Below are 16,505 nucleotides of genomic sequence, written 5' to 3'. Positions count from 1 at the left end.
TGAATAGCGTTGCTTGGCAACGAGTTTAGTCAGTTGACTATCTGTAGCGCGACTTTACGGTAGTCAAGTCCGCCAACTTGCTAGCGACAAGCGCGCCTTGTTCAAACGAGAGTATCAGCCATATTATTAAAAACAAAAGACATTCGCAGACGCGTTGTCGTGTGTTATAAAATTTAATACTTGTGTCTAAAAAATCACAATGGCTACGGAAGTTATCAATAACGCTCCTGATAATACTACGAAGGAAAAGGAGTTGAAAGAGGACGCGCCGGTCGACAATAGCCAAACAAAGGAAGAAGCTGCTGCTGCCGAAAAAGCAGAAGAGAAAGTAGCTGAAGAAAAGAAAACTGAACCGGCACAGCCTAAGCCAACCGTTCATAAAGCTAATTTTCAACAAGATGTCGTTTACTTGTATCAATTCTCTCGAACGCCTTTGTTGCCGTCTACTTCTCCGTACTGCTTGAAAGTCGAGACATGGCTTCGTTTGGCCGGCATCAAATATGAGGTAAGTGGAATATGTATTCAAAAATTGTTTCAAACCGCCTGCGTATCGATCGAACATTCCATGTTTGAAAATCTTTCCAATTGAGGGCGTGGTTATTTTTTTCTTTGTACCGACATGCACCATGAGTAGCATTGATTTATCCTTTTACTATTGATCAATTATCATTTATTGTAACTTTTATGGAATGTTCGAGAGATTTATTGAAGTTTTTCATTTATCATTTTACGGACGACGCTGCAGCCGCGAACTTCGCCTTGCGAATTTATTTCACGCATGTCATTTATTTCACATTGAAATTGAGAGAAAATTTGTAGTTAATCATTAATTATGTGTCATTAAAATCAAAATTGAGCTAATAATTATAATAGATTATTATTAATAGGTACGTAATTAAAATAAATCAAAGTGATTATTTATTATTAGGTGAATTAAAAACAAGAAATAAATATTAAATAGAGGTTTTAATAAAAAAAAAATAATAAATGAAATTAAACATTTCAATTTAAAATAAAATTTTCAATTAAATGGTTTTGACATGACAAAAAAAATGATTTTTATATTTAAAAAATTTTGAACTCATTACATAATTATCAATGAAACATGAATCTGAACCAATGTTATAGCTCCCAAGTGTACTAGTTGTACATAATTATTAAAAAAAAATCTTGCACTAAATTTCTTAAAATAAATTGTACAGAAATACTCTATTCAATACAGAATGGAATCCTGTCAAATATTAATTTATACTTATTCAAAACCATTAATTAAATTTCAAACATGTTAAACAAATTATGAAAAAATGAAACTAAATCAATACTCACATCACAGTTGCATCAGTATGTCTATGAGCTACTTTTTCTAATTAATATGCTAGATGTATAACGGATATTAATACAATGCATAAAGGAATGCTAGTACACAATGCTATTGCTGATTACCTATTAATATGGGACGAGCATGCTTTATTAACACTTAACATATGTGGTAATATCACTAATGAATAATAGGTATAACATATATGAAGTTTAACAGCATGGTTTTTTACTATAAAGGCAGTTTACCATAAGTATTAAGTTTATAGTAATGGTACTTTTAACATCAAATATAATATGCACTATTGAAAGTATATTTGCATTACAAGGTTAATAAATGTTTTTTTGATTATTCTGATTTATTCTCAAGTTATAGTTTATATTTATATAATAAAATATGTTCAATGTTGATTTTATTGAAACATTGCTAAAAATTTCACATTATCTTATTGAACTTATAATCAATAACCAAAAGTAAACTATAATAAATAAAATAAACACAATATTGTTTTGATAATAAATGCCAAAAACCCTTTATGGTTAAGATAAGTAAAAAAGATTATAAGTAATTGAATAGATAGGTAAAAAAAAATTATAGAATCAACCATTTTTTTCATTGTTCTGGTAGGGGACCCAGTGTATGATCACGTATACTGTTTTAAGACCTATCTAAGTTCAAACAAAGGATGGTTGCACACGTCTTTTTACTTCCAACCAATGACATTTTAATGTTAATAAACACAATTTCTGAAACATTATAGTAAATTGATATATTAAAAGTGTAGTTATCAAAAAAATATTTTATTGTTTCAAATTAGTAACTAGCTGCTTCTATAATAAATTACTCTAGTTATTACGTTCTTAACCAATTTATTATTATATGATATATATTTTAACGAAGAATTTTAAAATTAAATGACCAAAAATATGTATGTAAAATTTTAAATTCCCATCATATAAATTGCTTTACAAATAATGTTATACGTTGTTTATAACAAGTTCTGGACAATATGTACCACCGCAAAATATATTATAATGCAATTCGCTGCTTTGAGATGTTCCTCGGATAATTGCGATTCTGGAAAGGTCTGGACGACGCGATAACGCCATATAGGTCAGCCAGCCCTTGTCTCGGTCCTTTATAAATATTTAAGATGTATATCCATCCACATCGTCAGTAGATATCCCGCGTGAAGTTATGCACGATTTCTCTTTTCTCATTCGCTTTTATGTCGATGAAATCGACCGTCTCTGAAATACATTCTCAAATGTGTGTGTAAGTCATAGACGATCGAAGAAATAGTTGATCCCAACGGCGTCTCCGTTTCAGCGTTGTTATTATTTTAAAATTCTCGTTCCATCCTCCCGTTATGGTGTTTGCACAAAAAAGGTTATCGCTCCAGGCGTGGTTGCCAGATGTTGCCGAAGGGCATGTCGGCGAAGAAAAATTATACAATTAATATTTATAATGAACACGTTGTGTTGGGACTTGGGTACATTCGAGGGTGACTTCAGTGCGAAATCGTTTGTAGCTCAATTAACTAAATATGAGCTATGGTATATTTATATCGTTGCCAATTTCGTTTTGTTGAGTCGAGATGCTTTGTTTCGCGTTATCTTAATGATTTTTTGTTGTTTAGCTTTGACTTAAAATGGTTTTGTACATAAAATACTGAAGTATTATTTTAAAAACAACTACTATACGACTATAGTACTATTTCACTTTATGGCTCATATTAAAAAATAGTATCGATATTGAATATCGAGGTTGCCAAAATATTATACTTGTTAATAATAATCTAATCTAATCTTAGTCATAGATTAATAATTACCCTCAAAAGTTTATTTTACATTTATATTTGTTATTTATATAATAATTGTTGATAAACTACTGGCGTTTTTAAGTTCTTGAATGGAAAATGTATTACAAATGTAGGTACTTCTTTATAGAACGAGCACTAGCTCGTATGAAATCGAACCGAGATACGGTCTCTGTTTACAACTCGTAATATAGTGATATAAATACCACAGCATAACTTACGGGCACATTTTCCTTTTCATTACACTCGGTAGATATGAGTACACTTCGCACGCGGCTAAACTTTAATTAAAAAGCCATAGAAAGGAACTAGATAATCGTCTATCTATAAAATTTTGTTTTAAGTTGAGTTTCGTTTGTCTTTTTTTTGTCAGTAGACACATCAATATTTGTATGCTTCGTCATGAGAATCGTTTTAGGAATAGCGTAATAGACAAAAAAATAATGGACAGGCCGCCAGATTAACGTGACATCTATAATTGTGCAATAACATAAGAGAACTTACTTAAAGTAAATAGTAGTGCTATTGTAATTATTAGAACGGGGTTGAGGCGCAGAATACGGGGAATTTTATTCTCCACAATTATTTAAGAAGAATATATTGGACCAAGCCAAGCATAATATTAATATGAATGGTATTTTCAAACTTTGTCATAGCGTGTTCAATATTTCATGAAAAATGTCCTGTTTCCAAAGAAAATAACATAATTACCGATGAAGCAAAGATGCGAGGCTCGGATTACGCAGATCATTATTGCGTTTCAACAAGCCTCAATAAATATATATGCTTAATGAGAATTCTTGCACGTCTCAATATGATCAGATACGTTATTTATGCGATCTACACATGTTTATGTATCTCATACATATTATGTTGCGGTAAAGTGTATTATATCGCGCTAAAATCGAAGTCAACGAAAATGTAGAAATGTATGTATAATTATGCCCTATAATATTAAAAAATATCGCCAAAGAAGTAATTCTTGATTAGACGAGCTTCAAGCTCTCATTTTATGATGATGAAAGCTGATGTGTCGAAGTAGTCTGAAGTTAAGCCGAAAAGTAACGCTTCAGTAAAGCGTAATATGACACATAAGAATCACATAGATACAATAAATACATACACGTTTCTGGTGATTGTATAATGTAAAATTTGCTCCATGATCCAACATAACTAAAAATATAGCTTTTTAGAAATCGAAATTGCATTACAATATACCAAGCCATATAAAACTCGAAAGATCGAAGTAATTACGACAAGAACATGCGTTTGTTTGAACCAAGCATGCATTTTGTAACCAAATTCCTCCACATAAAAAACCCTATAACGACAAAAAAGAGCGTCGAAACTTGACACAATAAGACTGAAAAATTCGTAGCGGCCTGATGTGGGGCAAACGGGTTCTGGGAGAAAGGCCGCGGGGAATATCTTGTTTTTGTGGGTATTCTGCTCGAATAAGCGGTATCAAGTCGTTTTTGCCTAACTGCTCGAAGGAAGGTTATGTTTTCGAGAGTCACTTTGATATTGTTTGTAGCTGAATTTTTATTCTATGATATATGTCTAAATTATGTAAATTTGTAGTTTCGATTTTTTCTTGAAAATTTACGGTTGTCATTCTTAGAAATTATCGTACGTAAATAAAAATAACAGTGTTCGTGATGACTGTTTTTTTGTTTTTCAATAAATACTTGTTGATACTTAGATTTCATGGACAGTTTTACAGATGTTTAAATTAATTACCCTGTATCATGTGCCGGTGGGTGACTTTAATAGTATTTAAAACTCCGGGTTTTAGATTAGTCGGTGGATAGCGTACTCAACTGATGGAACTTATTGAAACCCTTATATTTTCTTAAAGTGGTAAACATTTAATAAATATTTTGTTAAGATAAAAAAAATAACCCATATTTCAAGTGAACTCGCTATACCTTGATAACGGCGGCTAAGCCGCTTTATAGATTTAATTAATATATTTTTTAAAACACTAATGTTTCGGAGGAGGACATTACAAATAAAAATGTATTTTAAAAATAAATTGCGCCAAAAAAAAAAATCAGAAACTCAACGACTTTTTAAAGTTCACGTGTTAGAGTTCGCACGAAGACGGGACAAAGTCGCGTCTGTCTGGTGTATGTCATAATGGTAAAGCATATAATTATTTACTCAAATGTCGTGTTTGTGTAATCGGCGTCTCAATTTCATCTGATCTTGAAACAATTGTCGGATGCCGTGACTAAAGGCATTAAGACGCGTTGAAGGCAAGATGTGTCGAAATCGCAGTATAAATAAAGAAAGTGGATACATATTAAATATTTTCATGTATGAAGCACGTCATGTAAGGTAATCGTGAAGTGTTTGCGTTCATTAATATACAATGCAAGTATATTTTACGAGCGGCCCGCCCGGCTTCCATATCTACAGCATTCAGGGATTGCTTACATATCGAACGATGAAAAAAATTGAAATCGTTCTAATAGTTAATGATATTATCGTATTCGAGCAAGCAAACTCTTCAATTCTCTTTTTACAACTCTTCAACTTTGTATATAGATTGTTTGTTTCCGAGGAATCTTGAAACAACAACAATTTCGAAGCAGATAGTTTTAATGCGATACTGCAGGGCTATCGTGGATTAAATTATAATATTCACGATATACAATGCGTCAACACAAATCGGTATTATAAGTGTTTCAACGGCAAACGAAACGTGACATTTTGTAAAATATCGTTAGCGAGGAAACTAAACAATGTAAATCTGCGTTCAATTCGTTGTTTTATCAGGATAATCTATTTAATGCTATTAAACAAAATGGATAGATTATGCTACTATTTTCTAACGCCTGGATAATATAATAACTTACTATACTGTTAAATTAGTTAATCGAATTAAACACACGGACGGACACAAAGAATAATGTTGCAAATATATTTACTTATAATCAAATAGATAAATTAAATATCCTATCGTTTTAGACCATACACATAATTGCTTATCAGAAATAGCAGTAGGCTAGTTTTTATCACATTCCCGCCGATACAAATTACAAACTGGTATCTGATTTAGGTTCACTTAGGTTCTACGCAGTCTGGGGAACATCTAAAAACAAGTTTAAAGCATACAAAAAAGTTGTATGGAGCCAATGGTTTATTGTAATGATAAGTATTATAAATACACTTACTATATTATATTAGTATGGTTACTACTCTTTACTTCATTTATTTTGTGGTCTGCGATTTCGCCTTTGTTTCATTTAGTTTCGTTTTTGGTCCACCCAGTTGATGCTGGTGGACCAAAAGGGAAATATGGATTTATTTTTAATTTTTGTATAGCTAGATCTTTATGTAAGTAGCTTAAAAACTATTACAGTGTTATTTCATAAATAAAAATAAACAACTTTAAAATAAAAAAAAGAAGCTAACTGTATTCAACCTACTGAATGATAATTCCATAATATTATTTATATACTTTAATCCATGAAAGGCTATAGATAAATATATGTACTTAATTTAGAATTTTTTTTATCTTCACAGCGGAAGGGTTTTTTATCCAACTTATGTTGGCATTTATTTTCTAAATATAGAGAAGATGTAAACGCAAACACCCTCCGCCACAAGCATAACATAAGCTAGAATAAGACTTTTGTTCCTTCCCAATCGAACTTCTGTTTTCGTATAATTAATATATATTGTTCTCAGTTTTAATATAGTAAAGCGTAAGACAATTTTTTTTGATACAAACTAAAAATGCTTTTTAAATCACAATAGGTAATTAAGGTACTGTATAGGTTCATATTAGGCTTTTAAATTTAATGTTTCTACCTCGTAACAATCTACGATAAACTTATTAAAATAAATTAATCGATTTGAGTGTGTGTGAGATAAATGTCAAACATAAATTCCCAAAATACGCAATAAACAACCATTAGCTAATAGATAGAATGAATATAAAATGGAAAATCTTAAAGCGAAATAACAAGTTTGATACAGTCAGACAATTCGATGTTGGTGGCAGCGAGCGAGGGGACAAGCCGCCGCGGGTTATTGCCCCCAGGCCCCAACCTTGTGCAGTCTGTCAAGCGAACGCACTGAGCACTTTCGATACGAATGTATGTGGGTTATTCGCTTTGTTTATGGAGAATACTAGCAATCGTCGCACTGAATTGGCGATCGTTCGACCTATTTTTATGAACACACTTTTATTAGTTTCACCTGTATGCATGTCTGTAACCGACTCTTTTACATTCGATTCGATTTTAAATTAAGCGATTTAATTCAAACTTCATACACTTATCAAGGGTCTTTCACATTACAATCGTTTTTTGAGTATATCTTATTATCCAGATTAGTATTGACAAGATTAAATAATATTTTTTAATGTCTGTTTATAGCTAGTGAGATACGTAACTAAGTTAATTCCATCAGTAAACAGTTAACATCAGTTAACCTTAGTTTTTAAGAATAGCGAGTAACACCCGAAATTATATCATTAAAATATTATGTCATTACATCATAATACCAGATATAATAACATATACGTTGATGATATCGTAAAAAGTTGAAAAAATTCATTGTAATTATAAAAGGCACGCTGACGATATGTCATGTAGTTTTATGACATTAATTATTTAAATGGGTCCCACATGTCACATCATGGGTTCAAATTAAAAGAATTCATTAGCATCGTGTTTCATTACTATCTTTATATTATTATACATGGAAATGTGTAATACTTAATAGAGCGTGGCTTCATCTTCTTGTATGCCTTGTTTAATTTGTATTACATTATTTACTTAATGTTACAGTGCCATCTATGACTTGCCAAAGGATATGCCTTTTGGATAGAAAAATTGTATTAACTTGTTAAAAGAGGATGATTTTATAAATTATATAGATGAATAGAAATGTTCACGAATGATCATTGGTTTTGAAAACCGAATCTTGACATATAGAGTTCCGAACAAGTTACAGAAGCGACTGCAAAAAAATAGTTTATCCATCCAATTTGCGACCGTGCCGACTGTTGCTTAAAACCTCGATTTTTTAATACTTATTGTTATAATCAAAATATAAAAATATATCTTGAATTTTATGTAACTATTACTAAATTCATCTCTAAAAGAAATTCGATTGCTGAGGCGAGGTGGCCGAGAGGTAAGGCGTTGCCGCGGTTCAGCGATATGACGTAGGTTCGATTCACGCCTCCTGATCCAATTATTTCTTTCCCTTAAAAATTTCGTATATAACCATGATTGAAGATATACCTTCCGAATTCAGAAATATAATAGGGCACAGAGGAAAACAAGGCTAGCAGTGTGGGTATGAATTTATTAAAAACTGCTCGGTATGTCTCAAACCGCATAGCAATGCGTTCATTGTTTTTCTGCGACATTGTTATACATTATGGTACTTCTTCAAGGATTTATTTATTATTATCGAGTGAAGTACGCTTGTAAATAACCATTGTTATTATAAGTGATTTATTGCTAGTATAATTAAAAGCATATTCAACTTTGTTTATAATTATAGGGCTTTCGTTTTAAGTTCACGGACAGTGGCGAGCTTGTAAATTTTGTAAATATGTAATTATTACTGATTTGTAAGATATATCTGTCATACGAAATATCATAAAATTTTAGGAGACTGGAGAACGTATTTCGTATTTTGTGTCAGACAAATTAATTAATTAATTAGAGTGTTAGGATAACTGTCAATTTATTTTCAGTAGTTTCATCAATAAAATATGTTCAAGTTGATAGTGAGCTTCTGCGCTAATAAATCTAAGTAGAAATGTTTTGCTGTTGGCTAACGAAATAAAAAATTCGTTCGTAGTTTTCTCGTTAAACTTTGGTAACTAAATGTAACTCCCAAACTATACTGGTTTAATTTGATTTGTTTGTAAAACTGCAGTAAATATAACGACTGGTTTCATGCATATAGGTTTTAGCAAGGATTTGTCGAAACACAGATAAACAATTTTCAAGAACTAAACATTAATGATAGAAACAAAGAAACAACTAAATTTTCTCATCACAATTAATATAAGTATTTAATCCCGGCCATCCTTATTAAAATAAGAACAGAAGCTCATGAAATTATTGTATTGCTTGTAAAAGGGTAGGTACAAAGTTTGATATAAATCTGTCCGAAAAAGAGCCAAAATCGAGCCTAAAGGAGACGGTTACATTATCATATTCAAACATACAGGTGAAGGTAATAAAAGCGTTTAAATAATATATGCGCAGTTCTTGAAGTAACAATACGAGATTTAAGTCTCATTTTCTCATGAGATACTTTGTGGTTAAAGCTTTCTCGGAATAGTGGATATACGTCTGCTCTAGGCACGTCCACACCTCCGGCACACTTTCGTCCGGTCAAACGAAAGTTCTAGAACTGTTAGAAAATAGTACAGTAAATGCTGTATAAGTGCTGTCGTGTGCGAAATGATTACTTGAGAACCAAGCGTCTGGCATGATTAGGATTTCTATCTAAATGCTCTGTACGGTTCTGCGTGTTTACTCAAAAAATATTCTTACAATAACTAAAGGGAACTTGTGATATGCACTTTGTTGGTCAGGAATATGGACAATAATTGGCTGGATCTATGAAAGGTTAGGTCCTCACTTGGGAACATTGTATGATGATTGCTAAGTTCTTATAACTAGGCTAATTTAGTGTCAGAAGCAATCGCGTGTTAGCATACTTCAGGGAATATGGGCTGGCCCTAAGTAGACAATAGTCACGCGAACGTCTGAAGTCTGATTATAATTAATTAGGGGACAATGGCTATGGCGTCAGACCTCGCGCCTTTGATGACATGGCATTATCGATACGCTCTATTGGTAGGTACCTATAACAGTTTCGACAATTTTCCGCATGGGCCTACCCTTGCGTGTTCATGTTGACACGTAATGGCGGTTCCCTGTAGATATTTATATCCCTATGACTTCTTATAAAAAATGTAATGCTTATGAAGCTTCGCTTTAGATAACGTAGAATAATAATACCTAATTTATAGGTCTTTTAAATAGTTATTACTTTTTCCCGAATTCAAAACAGTAATTAGGAGATGCTTTTGTTTTAAAACACGAAGAAAATTACTCAAATATACCGAAACCGTAAACGCGGGTCCCAATTGAATTAATCAAAGCTCAATTTCACAGACATTCAATTCGAAGCGCTTCGAGACGTAGCGAATAAAAATGTAACCGGTGTAAGTCGTGCTACTATTGGATGGATTCAGCACGGTCATTCAGACGCTGACTCGGCTTATTTGGACGTGGACGCGGTATGTGGGTTTACGGAAGCGGTCCTACATAGGTTTTGCTGGCACATCGTTTTTGCGTGCTGCAATGTAAGAAAACAATTAGTTGCTGTCTTGTTAGTAAACGATTATGTGATTAATATATTTCTGCATATTTTACGTTTTCTACATTTATTTAACATTAACTAGCACGATGTATGAGAGCATATTCGTGCAGTAATGAAAGTACCTATCTCTATTTGGTCTTTGGCTGTAAAGGTTCTTTTACGAATACAAAATGTGCAATAGTATTTTGAAATATCAAAACACATATTTTTATCGTGAACATTTCATTATTTTTTATATAGGGCACAAGGTTGAGACTACGAATGGATGTTAAATACTAAACTATGTAAATCTGTTCAATTAAACATATATTTTTGTATGAATTTAAACCGCTTGTATTCTTAAACGAACGAGAGCTATTGAATTGTAAACTATCCTAAAATAACTGGAATTTTCATATGTTTATCAATACAATACGTATTTATATTTATTATGAGTATTTGAAACAAAACTTCTCGGCAGTTGAAATTTCGTTTGGAAATCAATAAAGCTTAATTTAATGTGATTATACTCTGTACATAAAAGTAGGGTATCGTTAGTTTTGAGATATTTTAGCTAATTACAAAATTTACTATTTCTAACTTAAATTTGTAATACTAGCTACGCCCCGCGGCTTCACCCGTGTAAGTCCGTATCTCGGAGGCATATCGGGATATAAAGTTGCCTATATGTTAATCCAGTTGTCCAGCTGTCTACATACCAAATTTCATTGCAATCGGTTCAGTACTCTTTGCGTGAAAGAGCGACAAACACACACACATCCTTACAAACTTTCGCATTTATAATATTAGTAGGATGTTTTAGTAACATTTCTTATGTAAACTTATTAATTAACTTGCGACCCGTTCCGTCGCCGCACGGGCGCATTGTACATGTTATATTTAAAATATACTACTTAAACGTTTTTTCTTGTAGCACTATCTATAAACAACTCGGGTCAAAATACGTAGTTTTTTTTAAGCGGTAAGACAGTGGAAAACAATTTTCTTTTATGCTATGCACTTAGTGATGATGATTTCTTTTCGCTTGTCTGAGGTAAAGTTTTTCATTACGTTAACATAAAATCTTGCAACGCGGACCTTTATCGGGATTCATTCAACACTTTCCCTGTTATAACATCAATGTAAAGCAATCACTAATTTTTGGTCACGTGGCATAAATTCTATCACACAAACAAAGACAAGTATTTCGATTAATATTCTGTGTCGGTTCCAGCACATAATAACAGCTGCAATATCGTGTATATTGTTTAAGGTGTCCTGTCAATCCACAATGTAGACTTCCGCATACAACTATCCGTTTATGTCCTGTACAAAAATGATAATGAAATTCGATTTGAATTCAACATGAGACGCGGTCGGGGCACCGACGGTTTTTTACTGACCCGATTTTTTTTATTTAATATTATTAAGTATAGGACCAAATAGATAACACGTCCGACACTCAACCAAACTAAATGCATGGAGTCCGAAATCATTAGGAAAGCTATTATTAAAGATTAAAAGCTATGGATATTAAAATATATCGTAGTATTAAGTTTGAGTTTAAAGAAAGATATACCAAATTAATGAATCGTCTTCACACCATTAAGTCTAAAGCGGTTCAGAATTTAGAAAAGATATCCATTCAACTTTACTATAATTTCGCAGTGACGTTTACGCGAAATTAAGGACGAGTTAGTCTATAAATAGCACAAGAATTATGGATATGAATTAGCAACGCATATCGGTGCATGTTGAAGCGAGAAAACCAGTGAGTTGGCCAGTCAGGTATGAAATCACGCGGCCGAGGTATGCACCGCACTTTCCCAAGCCGTTGGGAGTAAAAAATAAGTACTTCGGAAACCAACCGGTCAAGTCTAGACATTGTAGCGATAACCTACATTGGCAGGATGTTCACCTACTAATGTTAATGCGAAATCTTTAACGAGAACCTTCCTTCAGTCATCAATTTTGTTTGTTACTTAAATAGGACGTACGCATTGGTGATCGAAGCGTACTTAATGTATTCTTGAGCTGTGGTACACGTATGTTCTCAGATAATACTTTGTAATGATGATTCAAATGTAAATACTCAACATGAAATAGTATAATTTTATTAAATACAAATAATGGTCAGTAGTAAATAAAGGATACGCTACGAATCGAGAGCCTTCGTCGTTTTGGGATCGTCGACAAAAATGGCGGATTGTGAAACCGGTACAACTAAATCGCAGGATTCACGCGTTGCGTTGTTAAAATCTCGCCATGAATGTATTGGGTAATATTTTATACGCATTTTATTTGATTTAACCCCGATATACAACACCCTGCATCCTCGTATGAATTTCCCTTCTAAAGGTTCGAGAATATTTCCATTCAAACAAATTATCATAAAGAATGTCTGTTTTAATATCAGGCTTATACATTTTACTATTAATAGAAGCTTAGACAATTGGATCAACTTATAGTCAGTTACAATAAGGAAAGTGTCACTTATAATGTAGATCCTTAAGAAATACTAAAATAAGAGGGATGTCTTGAACGAATATCCTATAAGTTATCTAGGCTACATAGTTTAGGATAAATGACGATCGTTAGTCATTCAAAGTCGAAGATTTTGATCACGTAAAGTTACTAGTACTTAAGACAGTATTTATATTTTACCTTCACTTAATTCGTCTTCACTGGTAAATACCAATTTATTTTACCAAATAGTTCCACAATAAATGTGTTTATTCAATGCTTTCGGTAAGTATTGTTAATAAACAAAAATAATTATTTTTTTCCCATTATACATTGGTACGAAAGTTTACTTATTCTTTGAAGTTTATAATTCCAATTTTACCCGAGCCACTTCCTGGCGTGCATACATTCCCACAATATTCGTCTGTTTGCGCACATGCAGCGTAACTATGCACTAAATATTTGCAAATGTATGTGAGTTCCAGTATTACGCTTTATTTAATTAAAAAAAACAGTGTAGAGTGATCTATTCTTGCTAAATTGTTATTGGATACTATATGATCATTAACAGAGGACGCGCATTTTTCTAAAGCTCGCATTACGTACTTCGTAGTAATTTTCGCTTACAAACGAATGCCCGACGTGTTTATATTGCTAATGTAATTTACGTAGCGCTCAGTATCAGTAGTGTTACGTAAAAACCATTAGTTACTGTTTGTTTTGAATTCCTTTGCAATGATTAAGAACCGCTCCACGCGTTATGGTTGCTTCACTAGTTAGCGCAAGTTTAACACTTATTGTACAGCATTACTTTGACTATTTAAGTATTATTTATCAAGGAAGAAATGATGCTTAGGATAAGAATGTGCTGCATTGCACAATCTATCTATGGCATGTCGTTTTAATTATTAAGCAGATGGATCATAATTTGCTGCTATATAACTTAACCCAATTAGAGAAAAACCTGTGAATAATGTAGAAGAGTGATGTTTTATTTTCTGAGACTAAACTCATCTTCCTCTTTTTTATTGATGCATTTCACATTTACTCCAGATCAGGTCACAAATAGAGATCAGACACAAATCAATTATTGTCTTTACAAATAAAAACCAATGGACCCTCCGTTTTAGATCGACACGATGAACCCAAGGCCAATTGTAACCGATATGCTAACCATTATTCAGATTTATCTTAAAGCAATAAAACTGATAGGGTCGTTATTATATTCAATGAATAATTACAATGATTCACAATAAATTACGTATCGACATCCCTATTCACAACATGTAGAGTGCCTTAAGCGATCGTGACTCATCCCCATAGTGTAAATTAGACGAAGCCCATAACCTCATTAATGTTAATTAAACACAATGCTGCTCGTTGTGGGTGGAGATTAAAACAATACATTACTAATGGTGTTAAAATGTACGAAAGATAATGGAATACTAAGTCACGCTCGTGGACTGAGCTTCGGGTTATTGGGTGTTAGCTGGTTAGAGAATAGTAGGGACTATTAACTTACGGTATTCAGTAGGAAAAATTGTCTAGAAAACGGGATAAGTAATATATTTCTTTCTATATGTCGATACGAAAGCGCTTCTGTAAGAAGTTAGAGTTGGAATTATATTGTTATGCTACTTTGTCTTTCTAATTGCGGTTACATTCCTATTAAATCGAGTAGTTGCATTGTGTTAAAGAACATATTATACCATCGAAAATAATGTATTACCATTTGAATGGCACAGAATGCATATAGACATAGTCTTCAGCTCAAGGTGGTAGTTATTCAAACATTGGGACGAGACGAGAAATACCGAATGTAATAAGGAATCTACATAGCTAGCTATGTAGATCGTGTTTATTTAACTTCTACAAAACCTTTTCTGCCAATCAGTATATCTTTTTTGTAAATTTATGCGACTTACTAAATATTGATTATTATTCATTCACTTTCACGTTATGCGGAGTTACAACAATTGCGATAAGCTTAGAAGTAACTGTTTAAGTTTACGATAGCGTAAGATAAACAAACATTCGATGCAAGTCGCGTTGACTTGCACCGAATGTTTGTGATCCAACATCCGGCCATCAAATACATTAAGCAGAGCACACAATCTTCACTCGGATTTGCCTATAACATAAATTATGGGTCATCAGAAAACATTTGTTATATTGCGTGGATTTCGAACTCACGAAACTGGCTAACTTATTAGAGTATCTAGACTGATTTTCCGTTGTAATAAGAGTGGGCTTCGTTTTGTTGTTATTTATTTGAGATTGTCACGCGCTTTGTGTGGAATATTATTTGTGCTTCAAATTATGAGGGACAACCAATTAAAATGTGGTACATATATATACATACTATATACATTGGTAAACGATCTACTCTGGGTTCACACGGAGGCACGAAGTGAAAAAGCCAGATGTTTTATTTCTTGCCTCTTTGATTCTTATGTGATTTTTTTATAGGGATTTGAAATTTTAGTTGTTTTAGGTACCTAAATCTATGTGAGTCTATTTATTAACGTAATCTTTTGAATGGAAACTGAGCGATCGTGAAAGTCCAGCATAAAATATTTTACCGCATTTCAAGTATACTTAAAGTGTTATTAAGTAGTAGTAATAAAGTATTTGATATCGCACTTAAAGGAAATATTTATTGATGATAAATTGACTGAATGATTGTAAAACATCTTTTGCAATTACGTTTGCAAGTTGCGACACGCTCGTCTTCCGTTCGTTTAGTAAAAAGCAACAATAAAAGACGAAATAAAGGTTTATGCGTATAAAAATATCGCTAACACAGATATTTATAATCCGTAAAGTAATCGATTATTTATAGATCTTAGCTAACAATAGTAATTCTGCGTGTTATCGATGCAATTTATCGACGTTGTCCGTGTTTGTTAAATAAATGTTCAAGTGCTATAATGTAATTTGAAAGCCTTTCGAAAGTTGAATTCTGAATTTTTTAATAGTCATGCAAATAAAGAAGTTGGCTCTTTGTCTAATCAAGAGATTATCTTGAGACAAAATGCATTGAGCAACTAAGCAACTGGAATGTTCTTAATTGTATTTTATTGTTAAGTGAGATAGTGTTGTAGCAAGGTTTTTTAAGATTTGTGTATTGTTCTTAATTTCAATGCGTTTTTTTTAATATAAAAATAAAATTATTAACATTTATCGGTATGTATAATATATTTATTTATTTATTTATTTCATTGCAATCGGTTCAGTAGTTTTTGCGTGAAAGAGCAACAAACGCACACACATCCTTACAAACTTTCGCATTTATAATATTAGTAGTATACTTACTTATGATACCCTCCCTAATCCAGTAACCTTCAGATAACCTCCCTAATCCAGTAGGATTAGGGAGGTTTCTGGGTATCATTCATTATAAATAATTCAGTTTAATACAAGATAGCACAGCATTCATAGACTTAAGTCTTCTCCATACATTCTTACTACTAAAATATAACCAATATCATACAATATCGACCAAAAAACATAACCCCCTAACCATTACCTATTTATCGTTAGTTTAACGATAGAAAT

General features: G+C 32.5%; 1 protein-coding gene across 1 annotated transcript in view; it reads left to right on the top strand.

The window, feature by feature from the left end:
* The first annotated feature begins 6 nt into the window (after positions 1–6).
* Positions 7–16,505, top strand: part of LOC119835599 (failed axon connections) — a 39,107-nt gene continuing 22,608 nt past the window's right edge. Inside the window, exon 1 of the mRNA XM_038360521.1 lies at positions 7–505. Within this exon, the coding sequence (XP_038216449.1) occupies positions 200–505 (306 nt within the window). The 5' untranslated portion in view covers positions 7–199. The remainder of the gene's footprint in view (positions 506–16,505) is intronic.

This window comes from Zerene cesonia, chromosome Z (assembly GCF_012273895.1).
Source record: "Zerene cesonia ecotype Mississippi chromosome Z, Zerene_cesonia_1.1, whole genome shotgun sequence".
In the NCBI taxonomy this organism is placed as follows: domain Eukaryota; kingdom Metazoa; phylum Arthropoda; class Insecta; order Lepidoptera; family Pieridae; genus Zerene; species Zerene cesonia.
Note: the sequence above shows the minus strand (reverse complement) of the source record. Positions and strands in the feature narration are given on the sequence as shown.